Genomic DNA, 27,733 nt, shown 5'->3' on the forward strand with positions numbered 1-27,733 from the left:
TAGCAACCATCCATTGACTCTTTCCAAATAACTTTATCAAGAGATAATAATTCACATGTCATAAACGTCACCCTTTTCAACTGTACAATTCAATGGTTTCAGTCACAGAGGGTGAAACTGTCACCACTAGCAAATTCTAGAACATTTTGTCACCCTGAAAGAAACCCCGTAGCCACCACCCGTCGGTCCCCATTTGCCCCTCCCCCAGCCCCTGAAAGCCTCAAACCTACTTTCCGTCTCTACAGATTTGTCCATTCTGGACATTTCCTGTCAATGGAAACCTACAATATGTGGCCTTCCGTGGCTGGCTTCCTTCATTGAGCTTCGCGTTCCAGGGTTCACCCACGCAGCACGTGTCAGTACTTCCTTCCCTTTGACTGCAGAACAATATTCCATTGTATGGACCTATGTCATTCTGTTTACCCATTCGCCGACTGATGGACCCAGATGGGGTTCCATCTTTCAGCAATGTACTGCCGCTGGGAGAACTCGTCTACCACGTTTTGTACAGACAGACGTTTTCCGCGTTCTTGCCCACGTGCCTTGGAGTGGATTTGCTGGGTCGTCTGTCAACCTAACGTGGGACTTTCGGAGGGACCATCAGACTTTCTGCCAAACCAAGTGCACCACTTGACGTTCCCACCAGCAGTGTAGAAGAATTCCAATTTCTCCACAACCTGGCCCAGGCTTCTTGCTGTCTATTTGCTCATTTCAGCCACCCTAGTGGGCTGAATCAATATCTCATTGTGGTTTTGATTCGCAGTTTCCCAAAGACTAATGACAGTCAGCATTTTTTATGTGCTTATTGGCCATTTTTATGCAGTGTATGTTCGTTTTAAGTATAAAAAATACAAATTTATAAATATAGTATGATCTCAAGATGGTTCAGAAATGCAGAGGGGAAAAAAAATCTTTCAGGAAGCATACCAAAATATCAACAGTGACTATCTTTGGGTAATGAGATTACAGATGATTTTTATTTTCTTTTTTAACCCTGTCTACATCTCTCAATGCCCTGCAATAAATATGAGTTACTTTTATGATCTGAGGCTAAAGAAAGGTTCTTAGACTGGAGTTAACACTTTGACATGCGTCTGACCAAGAAGGTGCTGGGTAATTGGGCATCATGGCCACCAACGTGACCTTGGATTTCATCTCTCTGAGTCTCCTTTCACTGGAACCCTCATGACTGTGAGGGAGGAGGGAAAATCAGAGTAAGAATGGCAGGGAAGACTGGAATGCTTCCTGGAGGCCAGGGAAAGGAGCTGAATTTCACACCACAGATCTGCTGTGGGCTGACAAGAACGGAGTGACTTCATGCTGACCTGCAGGGTCCGTTTCTGCCTGTTCTCTGCACTCAAATCTCCCCTCAGTCTACAAAGACTCCCAGGGACAGCACCCAGTTCTCACTCTCCTCCCTGCCACCAAGGAATAGGGTGGGGGAAGGACTGACCGTGATGACGCATTACATCGGGGGCCCTCACCTGAGTGGGGGGCAGCAGGCAGCAGGCTATGGACACAGGAAGGCACACAACGGAGAGAACATGAGGGAAAGACCTGGAATTGGGAAATCTCCATGCCAAAGAAAAATTGGGAAAGGGACCCAAGAGATTTCCAGAAGCCCAAACCCAAAAGGCTAACAGGCCCTGGAAGAGATGCTGACACTCATTAGTTATCAGAGAAATGCAAATTGAAACAACAATGAGATGTCGCTTTACACCCATTTGACTTGCAAACATTAAAAAGCTGGGTAATGCCAAGTGTTGGTGGAGCTGCTGGTGGGAGTGCAGATTTTGCAAGCATTCTGGAACGCAATCTGGCAGTACCTCATCGCAGAAGAAAAGGCATACGTGATGACCTGGCACTTTTGCTCCCGGGTCCGTGTCCCGGAGAAAGGCTCACTTGCACAGGTGCACGAGGGGACAAGCGTGTGATTATTCACCTGAGGCGGCGAAGGGGAGACAGGGCGAGTCAGATGTGGGCGATGACACCAGGTGACACCATATGGCAGTCAAAACAAGAGACCAGATGAGCACACGGCAACCCGGGCGCGTGTCTTCAAAGCAGAGCGCTGAGGGGAAAATGCTAGAAGCAGGATGAAGCATCTAAGCGACAAAATTTATGTAAATCGTAAGTACAGACACACATAAAATACTACATATTTTGCAAGAACGCACAGAAACACAAATAGTCACGTTAAACACATTGGACTGTTTGCCTGTGGGAGGAGAGGGATGAGGAGATAAAGACAAGAGAGAATACGTTTGAAGAATAAATTACACAAGAGGATTCTCGCGCAGACTAATAACGGGGACGGAACACGACAGAGGAATGATAAAGGCACTTCTGCACCGGAGATCCAAGTCAAGGCTGTAGGATATCCTCCCCTCCCCCCCAGTGCCAGCGCAGGTATTCGCTCAAACTCTATTCATTTACAAGTTTATTGGCTCCTCTGGCCTTGGGCTATGGCCCAGACTCCAGGAGAAGCAACAGGAGAATAGAGACAGAGCAACCCAGGCGGCCAGAGGTAGACACCAGGGACCTAGGGTCAGGTGCAGGTCAGGTGCAGGACAGGGTGAAAGGGTTGTCCCTGGCCAGGGCAGGGCAGGAGCTGGGGCGGAGGCGTGGCCTGAGGGCTCTCTGGGGGGTGGGTCCCTCTTGCTCCTGCAGAGGGTCCTGGGCCCACCGTGGCTGCCCAAGTTCAGGTGTGGGCTCCAGTTGTGTGATGCGGCCAGCCTAGCATACAGACGTCAACACCTTCACCCCGGAGCGGGAAGGCATCGTCCACTTGGTGAGGGCCCTCCGGGCTGGCAGCAGCTCAGGGTCATGGCCATGCCACCGCCGCAAGATCTCGGTCCTCACCTCCGGGGACAAGGGAGAGGATGTTAGGAAGGTCGCACTGCTGCTTCTGTACTCCACCCCGGTGGGACTGAGGGTACAGGGAGAGACCATGCAGGAGAAACAGAGACATGGACTCCTGGGAGAGGAGAAGCCAAGATTGGCCGTAGCCACCGCTAAGTATTACCTCTGGAAGATACTACTTCCTCCTTCCTGTGAGTATTCCTGGCCATTCCCTTTAGCTCTTTTCTCTTTTAGCACTGCCTTTGTGTGAGTCCAGTTAAAGACATTTTCTATGGGTGCTTTCTTCAGTTTCTGACCAACTAACCACACTGCCCTCCCTGAGTGGCTTAGACCGTGTGCTGCTCTGGGATTCAGTCCTGCCCTGCCCACCGAACTGAACTATGGCCACTGGGAACCTGTCCAGAGGATATGACCTAAAGGGAGTAAAGACAGATGTCTAAGGAGCTGTAGATGAGGGGACTGGGATTCCTGTAAGCAGCTGGGTGGGGGAGGGAGAGGGCAGGGGAATCTGAGCTGTCACACCTCCAAGGGGCTGTTGGGGTCAGAGGGAGCTGAGAGGCTGTGACCCACCTGACAGAGCTGAACTTCAGCTGTAGTGAAAGACAAAAGGGAGACAGATTTCTGTTCAACATAAAGGTGAGCTTTCCCACAGGTGCTTAACAACAGAAGAGCTATTTTGAGTAGTAAGCTCCCCGTCACCAGAGGTATGTAACTATCCAGTCTCCAACATGATTTCCCAGGACGGATCCCTTCACAGCTCTCCATGGAAGCCTCTTTCCCAGGTCCCCCCAGCCACAGCCAAGGCTGTTCCTCACCCATGTCAATGTCCACAGGACCCAAGGGCCACTACAAACAGATACTGCAGTCCTGTGTTTGCACCCAGACCCCCGATAAGGCTGTGTGAGACTCAGGGTGGCTGGGGTGGGAGTAGTCAGCGGGGTGGGAGCCTGTTAGGGACAGAGGCAGCGGGAGAGGGAGAACACCATTCCACAGCTGGCAGAGGGCATGTGCACCCAGGACTCTGGCAGATCCGAGCCCACGGCAAATCCATGCCGCCAGAAGGAGCCCGTCACTCTGCCGTGCACACAGCAGCAAGGCCTGGGGGCTAGGACGCTGAGCTAAATTCTCTCATCTCTCCTACAAAGCAAGTCTGTCCTAAGGGACAGATGCAAGGTGCTTCCTGGGTGGGATGTTTTCATTTTCCTCTCTCTGCCATCTTTCCATACTTCTGCAAGCGTATCGGCACTCTCTAGTCATGGGTGGGTCCTCCTCTGTTTGGTCTGTTCTCTTCATCAGTCCCTCTCTTCCAGGTGTTTTCTCTCAGGATCCCTGGCTCTGTTCTCCATCTTCCCCCCTGTTGCTCCTGACTCTATTTTCCTAGTTCCCTTTATGCTTTCCTGGCTTTTTCTGTTCCTGTCTCGGTTTTCTATCTCTCCCAGAGCTGGTTTATTCCCTCCTCCACTCTCCCTTTTGTTCAGTTTTAGGAGCACAGAGTTGGAGGATCCTTTAAGACCATTCCTGGTCCCAAATGGGTAGTATATATAGTCCAGCCCAGAGGAGGGATGGATAAAGGACATTGACAGGAAGCAATCAGGTTCAGCTTGATCTAGAAGCTCAGGATAGACTAAGCTTCCCAAAGGACCACAGGAGTCAAGGTTTGGCTTGAGTCGGGATTTACAGGGCCTGGGAAGAAGAGAGATGTGACCTTGGTCTGGTGGAAAGGAAGGCTTAATGACTAAGGATAGCCTGGAAAGTGATATACCTCTTGGTTGAGGAAGCAGTACAGGATGGCAACGATGAAGCCCTGTGGGGCCAAAGAGAAAGGACCACATCAGAATACTGTGGCCTGGCCATAAGATGTCCACAGTCTTTCTACTATCTTTTCCTCTACCCACCTCCAGGCTGTGGCCTGGGCCAGGTCTTTGGGGAAAGGGAAGGAGGTGCATTCATCTCTTACTATGTGCCAGGCACGTTGTCTCATGGAATCATCATAGCAAGCCTGTTAAGGCCGTACTGTTGATCCTGCTTCTCTGATTTTCTTTATTTCTGCATCCCCCAGTACTGAGCACAGATCCTGGCACATAATTGGCACTCAGTAAATGTTGGATGGACAGGTAAGTAGATGATAGGTGTGTGGGTGGATGACGAATGGATGGATGAATGGATAAGTGGATGCTGGACACATGGGTAGGTAGGTGGATGGATGGATGGATGGATGGATGGATGGATGGATGGATGGATAGTTGGATAAATGGATGGATGGATGATGGGTAGATGGATGGGTAAATGGTTGAGTAGATGGGTTCAGGGGAAGTGAACGAATAGAGAGAGAGAGATGGATGAAAGAAAGAATAACCAGCCTAGTAACCCTCAACCTACCATGAACTCTACCAGACCCGTGGGCAGCACCACCTCCCTCCTGCCCAAGGACTCAGTGGGAAGAGTCCCTGTGGGGGCCCTCACCTGGAAGGAGCCCAGTCCCAGCTCTAGGGGGAGGCGGATGCCCAGGCCAGCACTGTCGGGCAGAAAGTTGAAGATGACATAGTGAATTCCAAACAGCGGGATGAGGAGCAGTGTTGATTTAGAGAGACGCCTGCAGGAGAAGACAAGCCCTAGGCACCCGAGACTGGAATCAGAAACTCCCGCATGCCCGCTGCTCACTCCCACTTCCCATCAGCTCCCCATACAGACGCTATGCACCAGGTACCCTGGAAAACACCATGCTCCCCAAACACAGTGCGGTACAAGGCAGGGTTTCCTGACTTCAGGACATGGATCTTGCTGTTCTCGCTGCCAAATGCTCAATTTATTCCAGTCAACATCTATACATCAAAGTCTAGTTCAAAGACCACCTCCTCCAGGAAGTCTTCCCTAACCATACCTCACTCCCATCCCCCCACTGGATATTTGGAGCCTGTATCCTCCCCACGTTGTGATCTCCTAGAGCGCAGGGACCAGATCTATTCTCTCTCTGGAAGCTTAGGGAGGAGCACAGTCCAGGGTAGTGAATAAAACAGAACCACACCGACTCCCACTCCATTTGTGTCCCCAGCGTCCCGAATGCACACGCGTGTGCACACACATTACCAGTACTGAGACTCGGGGTGGAGGCTGCCCTGAGCCGGCTCCAGTTTCCTCAGCAGGATGCGGATAATATTGAGAAAAAGCCCAAAGTTTACCTGGAAATAGAGGTGTGGGAAGGTAAAAGGTAAGAGTCAGGAATGGACTGGTGGCCTGGGACGGGGCCTCTGGGGAATTAGAAACCCCAAATCCTTCCAACACAGGGATGTGCAGGAGGAGGGGTGTGTACAGATCATTGCTCTAGAACTTGTATGCTGGAGACTGGGGGCCCCACATGGAGCTCAGGGGCTCACGGTCCCTCTCCTTCTCCAGCCCTGGAATAAAGGGTGGGAGTCAGGCCTTGTCATCCTGCCTCCAGCACCTCCCAGGGTCTACTCTGACACAAAGTCGGTGTCCCCCGCTTTTGATAAAGTTGGGGGACATGTGCAAATTCCCTGAGGCCACGCACACCAGCCCCCGCTGCCCTGTTTGCAGCATGGGAGCGGGGGGCGGGGGGGAGGTGGGTTCCGCCAGAGCCCTCCTTCCGCTCCCGCACGCCAGCCTCGCTGCAGGGCTATGTGATCTACAGTCAGGCACCGGATTCCTCACAACTCTGAGCTAGAAGCCTGAGTGCTGGTGGAGACTACCCTCCTAGTTTCACCAGTGCGACACTGAGGTCCAGAGAGGGCCTCATGGAGAGGCTGGCAGAGCCGGGCTGAAGAAGCCAGGTGTCCTGACTCCCAGCCTGGAGTCATGTTTCCTGCAGTACAGCCCCCTCGGCCAACCCAGGGAGAATAAAGCAGCCGGCGCTGGCCCCAGGGACTGACCCCCACAGAGAGGACGATGGGCCCTTTGATGATCCACCAGTAAGGGGAGCTGTCATCCAGGTCCCAGCACCTAGGGAGAGGACAGGCCGGGACTGATGGGGGCCACCAAAAATGCCCACCCTCCCTTATTTCCTCTCTCAGCCAATTGGGCCCCCTTCCAAAGGAGCGCATCAATCCATGCTGGGCTTACCCCCATTCTCTCTCTACCCACCTGCTTCTTGCTGGCCCCAAAACCTCCCCTGTTCCAAGTGACCCCTATTTACTGTGTTTCCAACCCCCCACCTCTCCCTGAGCCCAGCACCCCGAGAATCTGAGGCCCCCTCCCACCCCAGGTCCTGCCCCTTCCACGCTGTCCACGATGGACTTCCCATCTTGCGCCCAAGCTGCGAATTCCCTGAAGGCAGGACTGGGGTCTCCTCTGCCTCTCCCCAGCTTGGAGGATCGCCCCACTGCCTGACTGTCCAGCCCACACTCCAGGGGGACCTGGCACCGTGGGATGAGGTAGCCACCCAGACTCACGCCACATCCTCGAAGGCCACCTTACAACACACCCACACGCCAGCGAAGAGCAGGGGAAGCCCTGTGGGGGGACAGAGGAGACACAAGTTAGGGGTCTGCATCCTCGGCTCAGAGACCTGCCCCTACCTGCCACCACCACTGCCGGCCACATGGGGCACCAGGAAGGTAGGACCAGGAAACTGTAGGACTACCGGCTGCTCTCCCTTCCCCCCGCCCCCGGGCCTGGCATCATCATCAGTAAGCTGAAGGGACCTTTGGGTGAGCTCCCTGTGCATTCCCAGCCTTCCCCTAGCCCCATGGTGCCCTCCCCAGCCTTAGTGCTCACCCCAGCCGGCGAGAACCAGCCACCAGAAGGCTCTCCTGGTGCTGGGCGACTTGGAGGCCAAGAGGCAGGTCAGGTACACGGCTTCCACCAACAGCCAGCTGAAGTTGGTCATGGTGGCGAAATGGGAGGTGGCCACAGAGACCTTGCACAGAACCTGTGGGCCGGGGCCTGGCTTCTTCAGAGCTGGACACCCACGGGAGCCCCCACCCCACTCAGGAACCTTCGCCTTGGGCTGCGTGGTAGTACAATGTGGTGGTTAAGAGAGCAGATTTGGGGTCCGGGTTCACATTTAGCATGTGTTAGCTGGGTAACCTCCGAGACCTCGCCTTTTCATCTGTAAAAGGAAACACTTCCAATACCTATCGCATGGCCTCATCATGAGGATTAGATGGAAATGCTGCGTATGAATTTTTACTTTCGGTCAGCCCTTCCTGACCCACGTCCATCCCCAGAACTGTGCATATGGACCCCCCATTCCTTCCTGCAAACATACAGCCCCCTCACCCCGCATTCGCTCATTCACTGCAGCACTCGCTCCTCTTTCGGGGTGAAGAGCACTGCCTCTGAGCTCAGGGAGCCTGAGCTTGGCCCCAGGCCCACTCATGTACAAATGGGACTAAAATGAAAATACACATAGGAAATAAAAGTGGTAATATTTGCAAAGCATTTAGGCCAATGCTGCCACATAAGTGCTCAATACATATCGTTATTACTATTTCTTTCATTTGTTCAAGGTCATTGTTGCCTTGCCCGTCTGTGTATCTGTCCATTTCCAGCACAATTTTAGTGTGCCTGGGGAGTGCGGGGCCTCCACGCTGCCCCCAACCGTCTTTTATTTTCATTCTCCTCTGCTTCTCCCACCTCCCTGGCCCCGTATGACTTCTCTGGTTCTTGGACAGGCTTCATGTTTTCCTGTCTGTGAGAGTCTGTTCACCCTGGTCCCTCCAGTTAACGTGTCCTCCCTCCCGGCCCCCCCCAGCTCCAAAGCTGCCTTCTCCCTGAAGTCCAGCCCTCAACACCCCCTCCCCCACTCTGTGGTCCCATAATCTGGTGCATTCTGTCCCCAGGGCCCCATGGGTGCTTCTTGAGGGAGGGACCCGGCTCTGCCTGGCCGCACACATCCCCACAGGCAGCCACAGACAGGCTGGCGTGTTCGGGGAGGTAGGAAATGCAAAGACTGCTGGGGTGAAGTGTGGGCTAGGTTGGAGTACAGATAAGAACAGAAAGGGGAACGTGGAATATGGGAGATGACATGGATTGGCCCCGCCGTCCGAGAAATGGCACGGGGATTTAGGACCAGACTCCGGAGAGGGGCAGGAAGGGAGAGGGTGTAAGGTGTTAGGGTGTTTCCTGTTCTGTAATTGGCAATTGCAGAGCCCCAGGGTCAGCCCACAGGACTGGGCAGGCTGGTGGGGGGTGGGGGCCCTTCTACGTCTCTAATGCAGCCTTCCCTCCCCCACCCACCGTGGGGCCCTCCAGCCCCAGCGGTTACAGTGGAGAAGCTGCAGTGGTCTGTGTTCTCCCCGTGGAAGAGGGTGGCGTCCTTCAGGAACACAGCGCCCGCCTTGAGGATAAAGGTGATGAACAGCTGGGTGTGGATGTAGTTCCGGGGACAGTGGAGCCTCCTGGAGGAGCGGGGCGGGAGGAGGGTGAGCATGGTGGGAGGCGAGCTGGACTGACTGGAGTCAGACCGGGCTGCCCTTGGAGCTTCAGGTGTCTGTGCAGGACAGCTGAGCAACCCCTACCCCGGGCTCAGCAGAGGTGAGAGGACAGAGAGGACCAGTCCCTGCCTTCGGGGAGCTCAGAGTCTGGGGACAGAGGCAGAAATGGCAGGGTACCACCCAGGGGAGCCCCCTAGGTGCACAGAGAGATGAGGCACGGCCGCATGAGACGGACAACAGCACAAGCCGTGTGGTGGGGCTCAGACTCTGAAGTTGGGGGGTGCTCAAGAGGGGCAACGGTCAAAGGGTTGGAATAGTCAAGAAGGGTTTCACAGGGGGGAGGCAAAGAGGATTCTTAAAGCAGATGGGAGCTGGGCTTCAACTTCTGACAGATATAAATATATCAAGGACAAAGTAACTGGGCATTCCAAGCAAATAGAGTAAGTTCCATGTGAGCAAAGGTGTAGAGATGGCACTGAGTCCTGGAGTACGAGGGGTGGGAAGGGAACACGCCATGGAAAGGAAAGGAAAAGCCAGGAATGGCTACGGTGCCTAGACCTGGGAACCTCCCAAAGGTCCAAGCAAGGAATCTGGCTTAGTGCTATGGACAATAGGGAGGCAGCGAAGGTTCTCGAGCAGGTGAAGAGGACAGCAAACCTGAGAGCAACCAGGATGGCAATGGCCACAAAGAGGGCCACGACGGAGATGCTATGGCCCAGCGTGTAGATAATCTTCACCGTGGAGAAGTAGGATTTCTGGAAGGGTAGAGACGGAGAAAGCCTCAGCGGCTGCACTTTTAGAAAAGGGGAAGCTTGATGACCGAGCAGGTGAAGGCTCTCAGTTCTACCCCAGAACGCCCCATCTGGGGGCAGGGGCACCTGTGGGAACCATGGCAAGCTCCCTCATGAACAGAAGTGTTTGCTTACAGCCTGTTTTGCACCTGACCTGTTGGTGGGCGGTGGCGGGGGGGTGGGGGAGAAGGGGAGGGTAGAGGGAGACGATTGACTCTTACTGTTCCTGGGGCGCAACAGGCAGCAGAGAAACCACAGCTTCCTTCATTCATTGGCCTATTCTGTCATTCATTGAGGAATGACAAAAGCTCATGGGTATTAAGGAGGGCACGTATTGCAATGAGCACCCGGTGTTATAGGCAAATAATGAATCATGGAACACTACATTGAAAACTAATGAAATACTGTATGGTGACTAATATAACATTAAAAACAAAAAAACTCACAAGGAAATGGGGCTTGTTTATTGACAACCTACTTCCTCACCATCTTGGGCACCCAACATCCCCCAAAGAAAGGGGGCAGCCAATGACAGCCACAGGGAAAAGTTCTTTCTATGACCAAGTATTTGGATCCATCAAAGTCCAGCCTGGACACCCCACTCCCACCCCCAAGATGGAGATGGAGGATGTAGCCCGAGGGAGGGGATTGAGGACCCCTGATGCAGGCAATCACCACCTGTGTCTGTCTTTTCATCTGAAAAATGGTCAGACTCATGCCTTCCCTTGCAGGGCTGTGGGGAAAGAGATATGGGACCGGGGGTACGGAAGCACCTTGCAAAGGCCCTGCTCAATTCAGAAGTGTGGGGTATGCACACCACTCCACAGACTGAGGACCAGAGAAGGGAAGGAGCTTGCCCAGGACCACTAGGAGCCTCTGTTTCCCTGGAACCACTCAAAGCTCCTGTCCTGGAGGCCTGGGCACAGAGAGGGCAGCCGGCACATCTCCCACCCTGCCTCTGCCTCCCCTCTTTCCCTCACCATGGCTCATGCATCACCCTTGAGCAATTAGCAAAAGAATGGGGCCCTCTCTCTTCCAGACACTGCCATCTTCTGGAAACTTCTGCAATTAATATTCCAACCTGCTAGCTACAATGGAAATAGTAGCCCCTCCAGTTGTGCAGTCTACCATCCCTACAAGCATCCATGGTGACCCTTCCTCCAAGATACCAGGAGCCTCTTACCTCCTCCGTCAGCAGCTCTAGGGGCACAGGGCAGGCCACAGGGTAAGGTGGGAAGGGCTCAGACCAGCCTGTGATAGTGCAATCCCGCTTCACGGCCCCTGGGAGGAATGCAGAGATGGGGACAGAGAATGGGTTATAGCTCCTTCTCTCTTTCCAGGATGGGTGGGGGAGCTGTGGACCATCCCGTGGTCCTGGCAGGGTCTGTAGACAGCTCCTCTCAATGACAGAGAGGGGTGTTCCTCCCTCCAGAGGCCTGGGTTCCAGGTCCAGCCCTTCCTCACTGCCCCCACGAGGGGGCTGGTAGCATGTGAACCATCAGATAGGCTCTGCTCCCCTCCACTCCATAGGCAGCCCTCCTGCTGACACCCACAGAACATTCACTTGGGGTCAGGCCCTGGGTCCAGCACGTCCATGCTCTGCTCACCAATCCTCACCCACTATGAGGTTAAAGTTCTTGTTTTCCCCAGGTCACAAATCAGGAAGCTGAGGGTCGGGAGGTTGAGTGACTTGCCCAAGGGCACACAGGAAGATGGGAAGTTGGTGTTCAAATCCAGATCTACTGCCCCCAAAGCCAGGGTGCGCCTGCGGTATTCTAGCCTCACCAGACGAAACCACCTCATCTCCCCACTTACCACCACTTACCTGGCTCTGAGCTGAAGTGAGAGAAGAAATCGGGGCAAGAGAGAGTCACCCACTCGCCAGAGCCCGCCATCGGCCAGCACAGCAGCCCATCCCATGTCATCGGGCAGCCTGCATAGAGAGACGGGAGCAGAGCAGACACAGGGGGACAGGCTCCTTCGCATTCGGAGTGATGAGGCTAGAGGAGGTAGATGAATCGAGAAGCCACCCCTTCCCTCCCAAGCAGCCGTACCCAGGGTGGTGTTGGACATCCCTTCTGCTGCTTGCAGACACGACCTCTCATCCTCTCTCAGTTGGGCGATGAAGTCACATTCCGGGTGCACGTGGCCAGATACCTGCGGGAAGGAGGTAAGTGGATAGGCCAAGCCGATCGGCTGCTCCTTCTGGGTTCTCTGGTCCCAGAGACCTTAGGACAGAGACAAAGCCTGAAGCATTTCTGTGCCCCTGCTCCTAAGCACAGGGCCTGGCTCACGGCACTGACAAGGGCACTTGGTGGAGGAGGGAAAGGAAGAAGGGAGGAAGGAAGTGGAGAGGGAGGAAGGGGGGAGGGAGGAAGGAAAGAAAGGTGGACACTTGGACAGATGCTTTCCAATTTCATCTCATGGGAGTAAGTTCTGAAACACATTGAACACAAGTCTTTGGAAGATCTGGAGCTGGCTGAGCCCACGACTCGTCTGTGTGGGGCTCTTCCTCCATCCCTGCTCTCCTCCCCCCATTCTGCACTCCTGCTCCCTGGATGCAATTCTACACAAAGTACCTTGGTAGGTGGAACAATGCCCCTGTATACACAACATCTACATCCTAATCCCTGAAAACTGAATAGCCACCCAGCAGAGCCAAAGGAATTTTGCAGCTGGGATTAAGTTAATGATCTTTTGATGGGGAGATTATCCTGGATTATCTGGGTGGACAGGAGGTCCTTATAAGAGGGTGGCAAGAATGTCAGAGCCAGATAAGGAGATGTGAAGGAGGCAGAGGGGAGGGGGCGGGGGGGGGAATGGTGAGGGGGAGCTGAGAGAGCATGCATGGATACGGTGGGGTGCACACAGAAGAGAGGAAGAAGACTCCCTCACTGCAGAAGGGAAAGCAGTAGAAGTTCTTGTATGGCAAAAAAAAAAAAGGGGGGGGCAGGGGAGGGACAAGACAGGTGAAGAAGAGTGGGAGACACAGGCTTCCAGGTATGGAATGAATAAGGTGCAGGGAGGAAAAGTGCAGCGCAAGGAATAAAGTCGGTAGTACTGTAATAGCGCTGTATGGGGACAGAGGGGAGCTACACTTGCGGAGAGCACAGCATGACATATAGTCAAATCACTACGCGGTATCCCTGAAACTAATGTAACAAGGTGTGTCAACTGTACTGAAATTACAAAAAAAAAAAAGAAGTTACCTATTCCCAGCCTTTGACAAATCAGATCCCACTCAATGCACAGCAGCCCCGGAGAGAAGATATGATCTCCTTCTTCACAAAAGAGTCAAGTGAGGCTCAGGAAGGGTGGGGGACTTGCCCAGGCCACATAACCAGCTCCTGGTGCTGGGGTTCCAGCCCAGGGCTCTGCCCCCGGGGGCAGGTGCGGCACGGTGCTTGGGAGGCATGGCGGCCCCTGCACACAGATGTGCACACACGCACCGCAGAGCGAGAAGGGGACCTCAGTCCACATGCACCGAGCTTCCCACCCAGTACCTTGTTGTCCTGGCCTGGTCCCTGTGTCCCTTGAGCTAACTCCTGGAAAACATGCTGGGAAATCGCAGCTCATTCAGGGTGGGCCCCTGACCCCTGACCGGCACCTCACTCTCCAGCACGTCAGTTTGCCAAAAGCTCCTCCAGCACCCCCCCCCCAGCACATCAAGAGAGGAACAGTCCCCCCAGTGCGGGAGGGGAGTGGCTGTCCTCCACTTCCTGCGCAGGCCCACCTGGCCCCTGGAAACACCCTCTTAAAAGGCAGCAACCTAAGGAGGGTGTGGCTCCTGGTGTGCTGGGGATTAGGGAGGGGTCTGGAGATTCTGTGGAAGAATTAGAGACCTGTAGCTCAGAGAGGACTTGGGAGACAGGAGCCGAGCCGGAGAGGCCCTAACTGCCTCCCCCAGAGGGCCCTGACAGGGCCTGGAAGGCAGCAACAGGGAGGCTAACTCAGCTTAGCCAGGTTTTCCTAGTCAGAGCTACCCAGAGCCAAGCAGCTGCAAGGGGAAGGGGAGGGGAGGGAGGGAAGAAGGGGGGAAGAGGAAAGGGGAAGCGGAGGGGAGGGGGCAGGGGTTCTCTGAGCCATGGCCAGTAACCTGCTTAGTAGGAAGAAACTCCTGGGCTGGGGAAGAGCAGCGGGGACCCCACCAGGCTCCAGCTGGACCCCCATATAGCTCCGGGGCTCCCGGCTCCGGAGCCCAGCAGGCGAGGCGGGAGGGTCTGTGTGGGCTACTCACAACTGGCAATGGGCTCAGCAAGCAGAGAATGCAGGCACCCCACGCCCCGCTGTCCATGGTGGGGCTCAGAGGTGGCTCCCTCAGTCAGCGACCTAGTCTGTCCTCCTTGTGAGCCTGGACCCTCTTCCCTCCCCACGGCCCCCTGCTGCTGCGGCTTCCACCCGCTTCTGCCTCCCCTACTCTGGCGGCTGTTTACATAGGCAGGAGCCAGCAAAGAGGATAGAACCAGCTAAATATTCACAGGCTTGCAGGACACCGTGCCCAGCTCAGCCCCGGTCCTGAAGTGGGCCTCCGTGTCCCCAACAGGGAGGGGCTGAGCACCCCTCCCCCTTCCACTGTGTCTGTAAGTCTGCCTGTGTGCCTGTCCTGACAGCAAGGGCCCAGAGAGGTGATAGCCACAGGACACTTCTTGCCCTACCAGGTCATTATTCTTTATCGTTTCCTTCTCTGAGCTCCGCCTTCTGCTGGCCCACAGTGGAGAGAGGCCCCCCAGATGAAGGAGACTCAGAGAAGAAGACTTGGATCCGCCATCAGGGAGCCCCCAGTTTGATTGGTGACCCGAGCTTCCTCCACAGGGCTGCAGGGTGAGCCCCAGGCTGTGGGGACACAGCGGGGATGGGGGTAGGCTGTCAGTGGGGGTTGCAGAGTAGGGATGACCTCAGAAAAAGAAGCGAGATCACAAAGCTCCCATGTGGGCTGGCCCAAAGGAGTCCTATCAGCAGGACCCCGCTACTTTCCCCGCAAGGACGCCAGCCTGTAAGGCAAGGTGGGGTCTGCAGGCATCAGGCTCTGGACTTCACACGGGGGCTTGTCAGAGTCCCTAGAAATCTTCATGGCAGCAGAGGGAAATGAGCCTGACTGGGAGGTTTGCAAGGGGACTCACAGAGCTAGACCACCCTGAACACAGCAAGACTACCAATAGCGACAACTAGAGGACTTACCATAGCTGCTCAAATGATTTTGAACATTTGTTACCTGGTCATTTTTCTTATGGCTTTAGACTTTAAAATATGGAACCTCAATTGGCCAAGCTAAAGACAGTGTTCTAAGTCCCACTGGCTCTCGCACAGCCTTCGGGGATTTGGAAGCACACGGTATCTTCCGGGGCCCTGGATGCCGCTGTCCCTGGTTGGTCCTGACGTGTGTGTGTGCAGGTCTGCATCCCCAGAGCTTGCCGGGCAGGATGCTGGTGACAACAGGCATGTTTACAGCCTGAGATGAATCATGAATGATGAAGGCTCCTCACCCCCGCCTCGTGGAGAGTGAGGAATCATTTTACATCCGCAGGGCTTTATTTTTCCATTTGTATTCATCACCGACAGCGTTGAAGAAAAATATTTTGAAAAGAAAACAGGAACCACCCCAAGCCCCAGACCCCCTTCCCTTGCCCAAATGTTTTCCTACGCTTTGCCCGTAAAAACAGTGCAGACAGGCGGCACTCACAGGTGGGAGAGAAGAGCACGGAGAAGGTGTAATTTAAAGGGAAAGCTAGAACCTTCCACCCATCAGCTACAAATAAGCAACAGCCCAAGGATACATACTACAGTGAATCACTGTTGGTAATCAGTGCCAATGTCATTAGCATGGATGATGGTTAATAATTGATATTGACACTTAATAATAATTATTATCTAAATGAGTACCTCTTCACAGGGAGCGATTTCATCCCCCAGGGAATATTTGGTGATGCCTAGAGACAGTTGTCAGTATTGCAGCCAGGGGTCAAGGGTGGCAAGGCGCTACTGGCGTATAACGGATTGAAACCAGAGTTGTTATTGAACACCCTCGGGGCACGGGACGGCCCCCCGCAACCCCAGAAAGAACTGTCCGGTTTAAAAGGTCAATGGAACTAAAGTTGAGAAACCCTGATCCAAGGAGTCTCGAGGCCCATGGTCTTTCCAAATAGACCAAGGTCACTGAACACTCCTCTCTAACTTCCTCTGTATCTACTCAAGTTCACCTTCTGCCTCTGGCCAGCCCTGTGACCTTGGGCGTTACGGAACTTTTTTGAGCCCCAGTTTTCTGGCTTGCCAGGATAAGTAGACAAGAACAGGCGTATAAATTACCTTACAGAGGACCTAGCTCACAGTGGACAGTCACGAATGGCAGCGTGTAATAAGGACGGACTGTCAGCGAGTAAGGTTAGAACAATCAGTTCTTTGTATGGAAAGAATAAGCTTAGCTCTCTAGCTCACGTTTACGAAATATAGCTTCTACCAGGTTCAAAGACGTTACGTTAAAAAAAAAAAAAAGGTGTTTTTTTTTTCCAGAAGGGAAATTTTTTTTTAACACCTCAGAAGAATGGAAACTTCCTTATAGAAAAAAATAAAAGCCATGAAGAAAAGATTAATAAGTTTGACCACATCTACATTTAAAAAAAAAAAAGTATGTTCAAGAAAGGACACCACAGATAAAACGACAAGCAAGCTACACACCTAAAGAAATGTCTGTGACCAATAATGACAAATAAAGAGATAATATCAAAAACATTTTTTTAAAAAATACCTGCAAAACCAACCATAAAGAGAAAAACCACCCAAAAGAAAAGTGAGCAAAGATACAAGCAGGCAAGTCAGAAAATAAGCAAGATGTAGGGCCAATAAACAGATGAGGGGGTGCTCAACATGACTCACGCTCAAGAAAATGAAAATGAAACTAATCATGAGCTACCCTTTTCCACCTATCACATTGCCTAAAATGTTAACATCTAAAAATATGAGACATGGAAAATAACGTGAGGAAATGATACTTTTCGACTTTGCAGATGATACTTTCCGACTTTGAAAAGCAACTTGATATGATCTTTGCAATGTATATACATGAACATACTCAAAAGCCAGAAGCTCCATTTCTGAGTATTTGCCCCAGAGAAAAGTATTATGTAGTAAAAACCAGAGAACAACCCAAAAGTCCAAGGATCACGAAATAGCTAAATAAAATGTGATATGTTCATACAGTGGAATACTACGGAGCATACCATTAAATACTATTAAAATACTATTATAAAGGGTGAACTAAATCTATTTGTATTAACATGGAGAGATTTTTTTTTAAAATATATGTGAGGAACTTCTGCTTCCAGCCAAGACAAAGTAGCAGGACTGATTTACCCTCTTCATGCCTTAACGACAGGAAATCCAAACGAAATATACAAAATTGTGGGTTTTAACAGGTGAAGAAAAAAAGCACCCAGGATCATCTCGATTGATGCAGAAAAAGCAGGTGACCGATTTGAACACCCTTTCAAGACAAAAACACTTAACATGCTCAGAGTAGTAGGGCACTTCCCCAACATGATAAAGGCCATAAACGAAACACCCACAGTGGACACCATGCTCAGTGACGAAGATGGAGAGCTTTTTCCCTAAGATGAGGAACAAGACAGGTGTCTGCTTTCGCCACTTCTGTTCAGTATAGTATTAGAAGTTCTAGCCAGAATAATGAGGCAAGAAAAGAAATGAAAGCACCCAAACTGGAAAGGAAAAAATAAAATTATCTGTTTGCAGATGATCTTATTTGCAGAAAACTCTAAAGAATACACACACACACAAACACACACACACAAACTATTAAGGTTAATAAACAGATTCAACAAAATTGCAGGATACAAAATGGACATGCAAAAATCTATCTGTTGTTCCTTTTATACACTAAAAAATAAACAATCTGTAAAGAAAATTAAGAAAACCATTCCATCCATTTACAATAGCATCAAAAAGAATAAAACGCTTTAGAATAAATTTAACCAAGGAGGTAGCTTTTACTAAAAGAAAACCCCAAAACTACAAAACATTACTGAAGAAATTAAAGATCTAAAGAAAGGAAAATACGTCTCAGTTCATGGATTGGAAGACTTAATTTGTTAAGATGCCAATACTGTCCAAAGTAATACACAGATTCAATGAAACCCTTATAAAAATCTCAGTGGCATTTTTTTCAGAAATAGAAAAATTATGTTAAAATTCATATGGAATTTCAGGGGACCCTGAAAAGTCAAAACAATATTTCTGGGGGACGATATTAGAGACCTCACCTTTCCTAATTTCAAAACTTACTGCAAAGCTATGGTAATCAAAACAATATGGTGCTGGCAAAAATATACACATATAAACCAATGGAACAGAAGAGAGAGCCCAGGAATAACCTCTCCTTGGTATGGTCTATTGGTTTTGGCAATCCTGCCAAGACCATTCAATGGGGAAAGTACAATCTTTTCTACAAACGCTGCTGGGAAAACTAGCTATCCACATGCAAAACATGAAGTTGGACCCTTACCCAAACCATATCCAAAAATTAACTCCAATAGATAAAGACCTAAATTTAAGAGCAAAGAGTATAAAACTCTTAGTGGAAGACAGAAGGGAAAATCTTCATTACCTTGGATTTCACAATGATCTCTTAAATATGACTCTTTGGGGCGCCTGGGTAGCGCAGTCGTTAAGCGTCTGCCTTCGGCTCAGGGCGTGATCCCGGCGTTCTAGGATCGAGCCCCACATCGGGCTCCGCTGGGAGCCTGCTTCTTCCTCTCCCACTCCCTCCTGCTTGTGTTCCCTCTCTCGCTGGCTGTCTCTGTCACATAAATAAAATAAAATCTTTAAAAAAAATGACTCTAAAAGCACAGGGAACAAAAGAAAAGTAGATAAATGGGATGTCTCTAAAAGTAAAAACTTTTGTGCAGCAAATGGCACCATCAAAAGAATGAAAAAAACCCACAGAATGGGAGAAAATATCTCCAAGTCCTATATCTGATAAAGAACTAATAGTGAAAAAATTTAAAAATTCTTACAACTCAGCAACAAAAAAATAAACAGCCCAATTCGAAAACGGGCAAGAGACTTGAAAAGACATGTTTCAAAGATGCTAGACGCATCAAATAGTAGAAGCTCAGCCTCATTAATCATTCAGGAAATACACGTCACAACCGCGGTGGCGTAGAACTTCACAGCCACGGGAGGGCTATTATTTTAAATAACAGAAAATAACACCTGTCGATGAGGCTGTGGAGAGATGGGTCTTCGGGCACTACTGGTGGGAATGCAAAACGGTCCATCTGCTGTGGGAGACAGTTTGGCAGTTTCTCAAAAGGCGAAACAATTTTTACAAAGGGGGTTAAACAATTCTACTCCTAAGCATATATACAGAAGAATTGACAGCAGGGACTTCAACAATGCTTGTAGACCAAGGCTCATCAGGGCATTATTCACCATTATTCACCATGGCCAAAGGTGGAAACAACCCAAGGGTCCATCGACAGATGAATGGAGGAACACGATGTGGCACACGCCTGCAGTGGAATATTCCTCAGCCATACGAAGGAATGAAGTCGTGGCATATGCTCCAACGTGAAGGATCCTTGAACATATTCTGCCAAGTGAAAGGAGCCAGACATAGAAAGACACAGACTGCATAATTCCACTTAGATGAGAGATCTAGGGGAGTCAAGTGCATAGACACAGAACATAGAATAGAGGTAACCAGGTCCGGGGCAATGGGGGGAACGGGGAGCTGTTACTCAATGGGCACAGAGTTTCTGTTTGGGATGATGAACAATTCTGGAAATAAATAGTAATTCTGGCTGCACAACACCGTGAATACCTAATACTTCGGTGCTTTAGCCGCAGAATTGTACACCATTCAGGCCAGAGTGGTAAGTTTTACGTTATGTCTACTTTACCACGATTTTTAAAATGAAAAAAAAATTGATTAATTAAAGCAAAAGTAATCGTAATATACTGTAGGATCTATGGTATATAGAGAAGTAAAAAGTATGCAAACGAGCAAAAATGAAAGTAGAAGAAAACCGAAGTGTATGTTTGTACAGTTTCTACGCTGTGCGAAGCAGCATAATGTAGTTTGAGGGTAAACTGTAGTAAGTTAAAGATGTGACCGGAAATCCTTGAGCTCCCACATCAAACAATAAAATGAAGGGGCGGTTCATCAGCCAATACCAGAGATAAAATCGATCGTATAAAAACTGGTTAATCAAAAAACAGAAGAAGAAGAAAAGCGAAGGAAGCAAAATGAAAGAGCAGATAGGACAAATAAAGAGAACACAGCAGAAGTGAAGATGTAAATTCAACAACATGAATAAATATATTAGATGTAAATAGACTGATCACCGTAATTAAAGAGATCATCAGATCGGGAGAAAAATGAAGACCCAGCTACATACTACCTGCAAGAAACTCACTGTATTTTAAAGTAGGCTCCACGCCCAGCATGAAACCCAACGCGAGGCTCGAACTCACGACCCTGAGATCAAGAGTTCAGGCTCCACCGACTGAACCAGCCGGGTGCCCCAAGAAACTCATTTTAGAGGCCCCTGGGTGACGCAGTTGGTTAAGCGTCTGTCTTCAGCTCAGGTCATGACCCCAGGGTCCTGGGATCGAGTCCCACGTCAGGCTCCTTACTCCGCAGAGGTAGCCTGTTTCTCCCTCTGCCTGCTGCTCCCCCTGCTTGGGCACTCTCTCTCTGACAAATGAATAAATAAAATCTAAAAAAAAAAAAAAAGAAGAAGAAGAAGAAAAAGAAAAAGAAGCTCATTTTAATATAAAGCCCAGATAGTTTAAAAGGTCAGCAACGGAAACCACAAACGACATATGTATTAGGATGGCTGAAATTTAAAAACTGACAAAACTAAGTGCAGTCAAAGATCCAGAACAACTGGAACTTTGGCATGTTGCCAGTGAGAATGCAAAATAGTACAACCACTTAGAAAAACAGCTTAGCAGTTTCTTTTAAAGTTAAGCATACACTTAGCATCAATCCTACTCTAGCTATTTATCCAGATGAATTGAACACTTCTGTCCACCTGTATACAAATGTGGATTGCACCTTATTCATAATCACCCAAAACTGGAAAAGACCCAGATGTCCTTCAACAGATGTTGGTAAACAAACTATAGTCCATTCACACAATAGGAAATTACTCATCAACAAAACGGGACAGCCTATTGGTTCATGCAACAATGTGGCTGAATCGTAAATCTACTTTAGTGGGTGAAAGAAAGAAACCAAACCCAAAAGGCTACACACTCTATCACTCCATTTACATGCCATACCAGGGAAGAGAAACTATAGAGTCAGAAAGCAGATCTAATTCCCAAGGCTTGGGGGTCAGAGAAGAGTCTGATTACAGAGGGGCAGCATGAGGGAATTTGGGGGGATCAAGGAAATGTCTAGTATAATAATGTGGGCTCTATGATTCCAGGCATGTCAGAACCCACAGAACTGTACATCTCAAGGAATGAATTTTACTACAGGCAATTCTTTTTAAAAAAAATCTGCCAGGATGGGGGCGCCTGGATGGTTTAGTCGGTTAAGCATCTGACTCTTGGTCTCAGCTCAGGTCTTGATCTCAGCATTGTGAGTTCAAGCCCCATGTAGGTGTGGAGCCTACTTAAAAAATCAGCCAGGATGTCGGGGGTGTTCAAGATGTCATGCAGACTGGGGCGCCTGGGTGGCGCAGTCGTTAAGCGTCTGCCTTCGGCTCAGGGCGTGATCCCAGTGTTCTGGGATCGAGCCCCACATCAGGCTCCTCCGCTAGGAGCCTGCTTCTTCCTCTCCCACTCCCCCTGCTTGTGCTCCCTCTCTCGCTGGCTGTCTCTATCTCTGTCGAATAAATAAATAAAATCTTTAAAAAAAAAAAAAGATGTCATGCAGACTGTGACAAATGCATCTGACTGTATTACAAATATACGACAACCACACTCCGGGGAGTGGGAAAGAAAGGGGTTGACCTCAGTGTTTTGCCTTGATATCGTGCGGCTAAAGATAAAAAGAACTGTACGCAAATTCTCTACTGTATTTGGTAAATTTGTTTTTCACAAAGGTATGAGTTAACAATCCTGAACATATATTGCATGCATAGTAGGGTGGAACAAATAAGAAAATAAAGTGTAGCTAATGGCATCTAGATAAAGATATTGCAGTTAAGGAAAGCCAGAGAAGTTACCCATAAGTAAAGAAACAATGCCCGAATGAATACACAGTGCTCCACAGACCTGGAGTCACGGGTACTGGGATAAAATCATGTTCTCCTTGAAGAGATCGATATAGAGAGAGAGGAACAAAGGTAGGTATGTAGATGGGTGGATACGTACATACATGTACATATGCACATACATGGGTGAGTACATGTTTATGTATCTTCTAGCTCTGTCCAGTGAGAGGGCCAAGTGTCATCCTGTATCGGATCCTGGAACAGAAAAAGGACATCAATGGAATGTGAATAAAGTCTACAGTTTAGTGATGGTATTGTATTAATGTTAATTTCTTATTTTCGATACTTGCACCACAGTTATATGTTAAAATTAGAGGAACTCTCTGCACTACCTTTGCAATTGTCCTGGATGCCTAAAATTATTTTTTTAATATGAAGTTAAAAAGAGACATAGTTAAATCAAGAAAATGCAAAGGTTGGGCACCTAGATGGCTCAGCCAGTGAAGTGTCTGCCTTCGGCTCAGGTCATGATCCCAGGGTCCTGGGATCGAGTCCCACCTCGGGCTCCCCACTTGATGGGGAGTCTGCTTCTCCCTCTACCCCTCTCCCCTACTTGTGCTCTTTCTCTCTCTCACTCTCTCTCTCTCAAATAAATAAATAAATCTTAAAAAAAAAAAAAAAAAAGAAGAAGAAGAAATTCACTGGCGCCTGGGTGGCTCAGTCAGTTAAGCGCTGACTCTTGATTTCTGCTCGGTTCATGACCTTTGGGTCTTGGGATCGAGTCCTGCATTGGGCTCCCTGCTCAGCAGGGAGTCTACATCTTCCTCTCCCTCTGCCCCTTCCCCCTGTTCATGCTCTCTCTTGCTCTCTCTCAAATAAATACATAAAATCTTTTAAAAAAGAAAAGAAAAGGCAAGCCGCTACATGGGAGAAAATATTTCTGAAATATATATCTTATAAAGAACTCACACCTAGGGTGTACAAAGAATTCCCACCACTTAAGAGAAAACAACCAGATCTTCAAAGAATGGTTAGGATTTGAACCGTCACATGAATGACAAGCAAGCACCTTTAAAGATGTCGGACAGCCTCAGCCGTTACGGAAACCCACGTTTCACCACGGGCTCCACTACACGCCCGCTAGAACAACAAGTAAGGAAACTGACAGTGTGAGCTCGGGCAAGGCTGTGGAGCACCTGCGGCTCCCAGACATCGCCAGCAGGAATGTGCAATGGTACAGCCTCTCTGGAAAAGAACTTGGCAGTTGCATATAAAGTTAAACATACACTTATATGATCCAATAATCTTACTTCAAAGTATTTATCCACAAGAAACAAAAACATATGTTCACACAAAGGCTTGAACCCAAATGTTCATAGGTTCATACGAATGGAATGTGGGGAGTAGTCAAAAGGAACATTGCCTTACCTCTGGTATACTAGTGTTTACGAAAATGCGGGAGGGGGCACTACTTATACAATTAAAACTAAATTTAAAAGGTCACGTACCTAGTGTTTTGGGGTTTTTTTGGTCACCTATTAGGTCTGTCTGCCCCGCAAGCAGGTGGGCTCCTTGAGGGCAGGGGCGGATGGGGTCTTCCTGGAGAGCCCCTCTGGCCTGCAGCACAAGGCTCAGATACAGAGCGGCAGAGACTTATCCGTCCCTCCTGTCTGGTGCCCTCTGGTGGTCATGCTGAGCAACCATGGCCTCTTCTGATGCCAGGGGGCTGGGCTGGGCTGGAATGTCTCAGGGTGGCTCTGGGCATGCCCATAGCTGAGGCTGGGTCTTGTAGCTGATGGATGGGCCTCAGGGACCAGCTGTTTTTGGATATGTGGCCCCGATCTGCTTTCTGGGGTGGGCCAAGGGCAGAGGGTATCAGAGCAAAGCCAGAGTGAGCCCTATCCCTGCCTGAGTTTTGGAGCCTTTCCCCTGTGCCCTTCCCTCAGGGACAGAAACAATCGAGCACGGGAGCTAAGATCCTGGGGCCTCAGAATGGATCCCTTTAGACAGAAGCCCCCATCCTCGGCCCTCTGAGAGGGGACTTGACCTAACTGGAGCTCTGCAGGGACTCTGCTGCCTGAAGCCATCAGATGCTCTCACTCAGACCCATGACCCAGCTCTGCATGGGGCCAGAGTCAGAGCTCAGCCTGAGATCTCTTTGGGGTCTGGGTTAGACCAAAGATGAGGCTCGGATCGGGGGGTCAAGGTTAGGGCTGAGTTGGGGGGGGCTGGGTCAAGGCTCAATCTCTGGTCAGGTCAGAAAGAAAACCAGGGCTGAGAATTCTTAGGGGACCACTAAGAATGATGCTTAGATTCTTTGGGCTCTGAATGGTAAGTCGGTTTCTGTTAATAAGGCTTTTAGGTCAATCTCACAATCCCAAAGTGCTTTCTCTGCGCAACAGAAATTATGGCCCCGCAGGGGCATCGACTTAATGAGGGGCAAGGTGGAGTGGGGCAGGGTGAGGCGTGGACTGTCAGGGGTGCGGGAGGAGCTCTGGCTTTCAGCCAGGCAACATGCGAACAATATGACACTTTGTTTTCCTCCAACCGAAGAAGGTGCTTTGATTCATGCATGGATAACTCATTTCTTTGTAAACTTTAAACTTCACCAGACTTTGCTCTCCTTCTCCTCAGACAGGCTCTCTCTAGCCAGGCCTGACGAGAGGGGCTGCCTGGGAGGGATAGAGGCCCAGCTGTCCCCAACACGCACCCAGTATGGATAATCGTCCTTGTTTTGCAGAAGGGGAAACTGAGGTGCCCGAGGTTGCATGGGACATTGTTCTCTGAGCTGGGACTGGGATGCAGGTGTCCTGGTTTCCAGCCCCAGGTGCTGTCCATGCCCCGAGTTGCATACTATAGTTCACCAGAAGATTCTGATTCAAATTTTTGGTGGCTTATTTGGGGTTGAAGAGGTCATGACACACGGAAAGGCTCTGCGAGCAGAGCCCGGATCTCTGTGAGAGCATCCTGGGGAAGGGTATCCATCCAGCACTCTCCCCGGTGACAGGGCAGAGCAGGGCTGTCCCCACACACACTGCCCCACCTTGCGCCACTCCCTGGACTTCCCGGACAAGGCAAAGCACCACCTCGAGGCAGAGGAAGGGTCTCCTCACCGGTGGGGAGTCTGAGGCCCAAAGAGGGCAGGAGACCCACCCAGGGTCACACAGCCTGTCAGGAGCAACACGGGGTGCTCCCTAGCCAGCCCCTCCCTCCTCCCAGAGCAACAGCAGAAGGGGCAGTGCCTGTGAAATGCGGCTCTGGATCTGCTGGGGACAGGGCTGGGGGCTGAGGAGGCGTGAGTGGAGGGCTGCAGAGTGGAGGGCTGGAGGGACAGGGGGTCAGAGGGCGGCGCTTGGAATCCAAGCGGCAGGCACAGAGCCCTGCCTGGTCAGGAGGAGGCGAGAGTGGCTGGGAGAAACCGATGGCGGCAAGTTCTCCACAATAAATGACCTCCTGTGACACGCAGCAGCGGGGACGAGTCTCAGAAGCAACGACGGAGGGAACATTCCAGAAAATCATCTATGATATGCTACCATTGCAATAAAGCTCAAAAAGAGAAGCTTTAAACCATAGATTAATTCGGTATACACGCCATTCTAGTTCTTGGGGTGAGGGATGGGCTCGTCGGGGTCTATTATATTATTAAATATATTTACAATTTACGTCTATAATAACTACTACTTCCCTAGAGCTTACGACGTGCAGACCCTTTAGTAAAGCATAACACGTACGTGAGCTCAGTTAAAGCTCACAAGAGCTCTATGGGGTGCGTCCCCTTTTTACAGATGAGGAAACAGGCCCCAGTGATTTGCTGGAGTTACGAAACCCCGGATTCTACCCTAGACCGTCTTATTCAAAGCCCATGGTCTAAACCACTCCACCAAGCTGCGTATATTATTGTGTAACTATGTTATTTTTTCTGTAATTAAAAATGTAAAGTGTCCTGGGAGAGGTGGGAAAGGAGGCTGCCGCTGGGTTCCAGGTGTCCCCACCTGCTCTCTCCTTCCCTAGATAACCCCCCCCCCACTTCGCTGCCTCCTCTGCTCCCCTCCCTTCCCCTCTTCTCTCTCCTCCTCTCCACCTCCTCAGCCGTCCACCCTCTTCTCTGGGCACCCAGTACTGATGATCCTGGGCTTTGACACCAGGTCACCCGGGGGTGCAAATGAATGTGACCTGCCCGTTGCAGGGCCGAGCCTGGAAGACATGCGGAGGAAGCTGCGCTGGGCCCTGCTCCTAGGGCCTCCTTCAGAGCTGCTGAGCCACAGGCTGGTACAGGAGGCGCTGATGCTCTCTTATGATCTGAGCAGGGCCTGCCCTTGCGGTAAGAGAGGGTGGGGAAGGCAAGGAGGGCCCGGACGTCCCCCAAGGCCTTCTTCTGGCCTCTCTACAGCTCGATCCGCACCCTCGATCCCCACCCAAACCAGCTTGGCCCCGCCCAGACCCCGTATGTATAAACCATATGTCCCAGTGTCCCTGCCTGCCCCTGTTTGTCCAAGGCTTCAGCTGCTTCCCCTGATAACCTGAGGACCAGAGGTCCTGGGAAACTGGGAGGAGCCCAGGGCAAGCGCAGTTCAGAGATGCTAAGCTGGGCCCCTCCCTCTGCTCAGGAAATTTCAGGGGCCCCCGTGGATGTTTCAGGACTTCATGCCTAGACCTTGTTCAAAAACTGGTAGCTGTCCCCATTTTAAAATGTAATTTCCATTGTTGCCCCCCAGAACCAATTCCAGACTGCTTGGCTAAACCCCTCAAAATCCACTGAGGAAATTTAGGCCCAGAATGGGGAGGCCACTTGCCCGCACACACAGCAAGGCAGTCTGAAGTTCCCTCTACCTCACCCCCCTGCCTTTCCACCCAGACAGCGCGGAGAGAGGGAAAGCACTTGGGCCTGGAGCATGGCTCTGAATCCTGTCTCTGCCCTTTCTTTGAATTGGCTGCCTAACCTCTCTGATTCAGTTCCTTCATCCATAAAATGTAAGCGTTGTCTGTTTTGTTCAATAGTCGGTACCCAGAAGAGTGCTTCGCACCTCGTAGGAACTCAGGAGCTATTTCTCAGGTGAATGAACGAGTGCTTCCCTACTTCTCCCTCATTTGTGAGTAGAAGCAAAGCAATATACGTGAAGTTCCCATACAGCGCCAAACACACAGCAGGACATTACAGAGGGGCTTCCCTCCAGCCTCCCCCTCTGACCCCAACCCAGGATCCCAATGGCTAAAGCCTAGATCCATCCTGAAATCCTCGGGCACCAAGAGCCCCAGCCTAAGGAGTCTGCTCAGCACCCCAGGCCAGCCTCCTCTCCAGCAGCCCCTCTAGCACATTCTCCCCAATCCTCTGCCCACCCTGTGGTCCCTCTGCTTGCTGCCTGGGGAAATAGTGCCCCTGGCTCCCCATTGGGGTCCAGCCTGCAAGGCCTCATCCCCTGGATACCCCTTCCTCTCCCTTCCTTTGTTCAGGGAATGTTTTCCTCCCCCCTGTAACCAGGGGAGGTACACTGGTAGGCAAGCTGAGGGG

At 50.6% G+C, this 27,733-nt stretch overlaps 1 protein-coding gene across 2 annotated transcripts; it reads right to left on the reverse strand.

Annotated features, from left to right (window-relative positions):
- Positions 1-1,544: 1,544 nt before the first annotated feature.
- On the reverse strand, positions 1,545-18,814 carry GHRHR (growth hormone releasing hormone receptor). 2 transcript variants are annotated; one of them, XM_040644122.1, is made up of 13 exons: positions 18,660-18,814; positions 12,100-12,202; positions 11,871-11,978; positions 11,229-11,326; positions 9,912-10,009; positions 9,086-9,218; positions 7,594-7,747; positions 7,269-7,329; positions 6,750-6,819; positions 5,950-6,041; positions 5,326-5,455; positions 4,625-4,666; positions 1,545-2,862 (listed from the first exon to the last, which is right to left on the reverse strand). In XM_040644122.1, exons 2-13 carry the CDS (start codon positions 12,116-12,118, stop codon positions 2,737-2,739), a joined length of 1,131 nt encoding a protein of 376 aa, XP_040500056.1. In that variant the 5' UTR covers positions 12,119-12,202; positions 18,660-18,814; the 3' UTR covers positions 1,545-2,736. The 2 variants fall into 2 exon arrangements, with proteins under 2 accessions (XP_040500056.1, XP_008684679.1); XM_008686457.2 differs by lacking the exon at positions 18,660-18,814 and adding an exon at positions 14,283-14,445.
- Positions 18,815-27,733: the final 8,919 nt, after the last annotated feature.

Source organism: Ursus maritimus, unplaced genomic scaffold (assembly GCF_017311325.1).
Source record: "Ursus maritimus isolate PB19 unplaced genomic scaffold, ASM1731132v1 scaffold_3, whole genome shotgun sequence".
Classification (NCBI taxonomy): domain Eukaryota; kingdom Metazoa; phylum Chordata; class Mammalia; order Carnivora; family Ursidae; genus Ursus; species Ursus maritimus.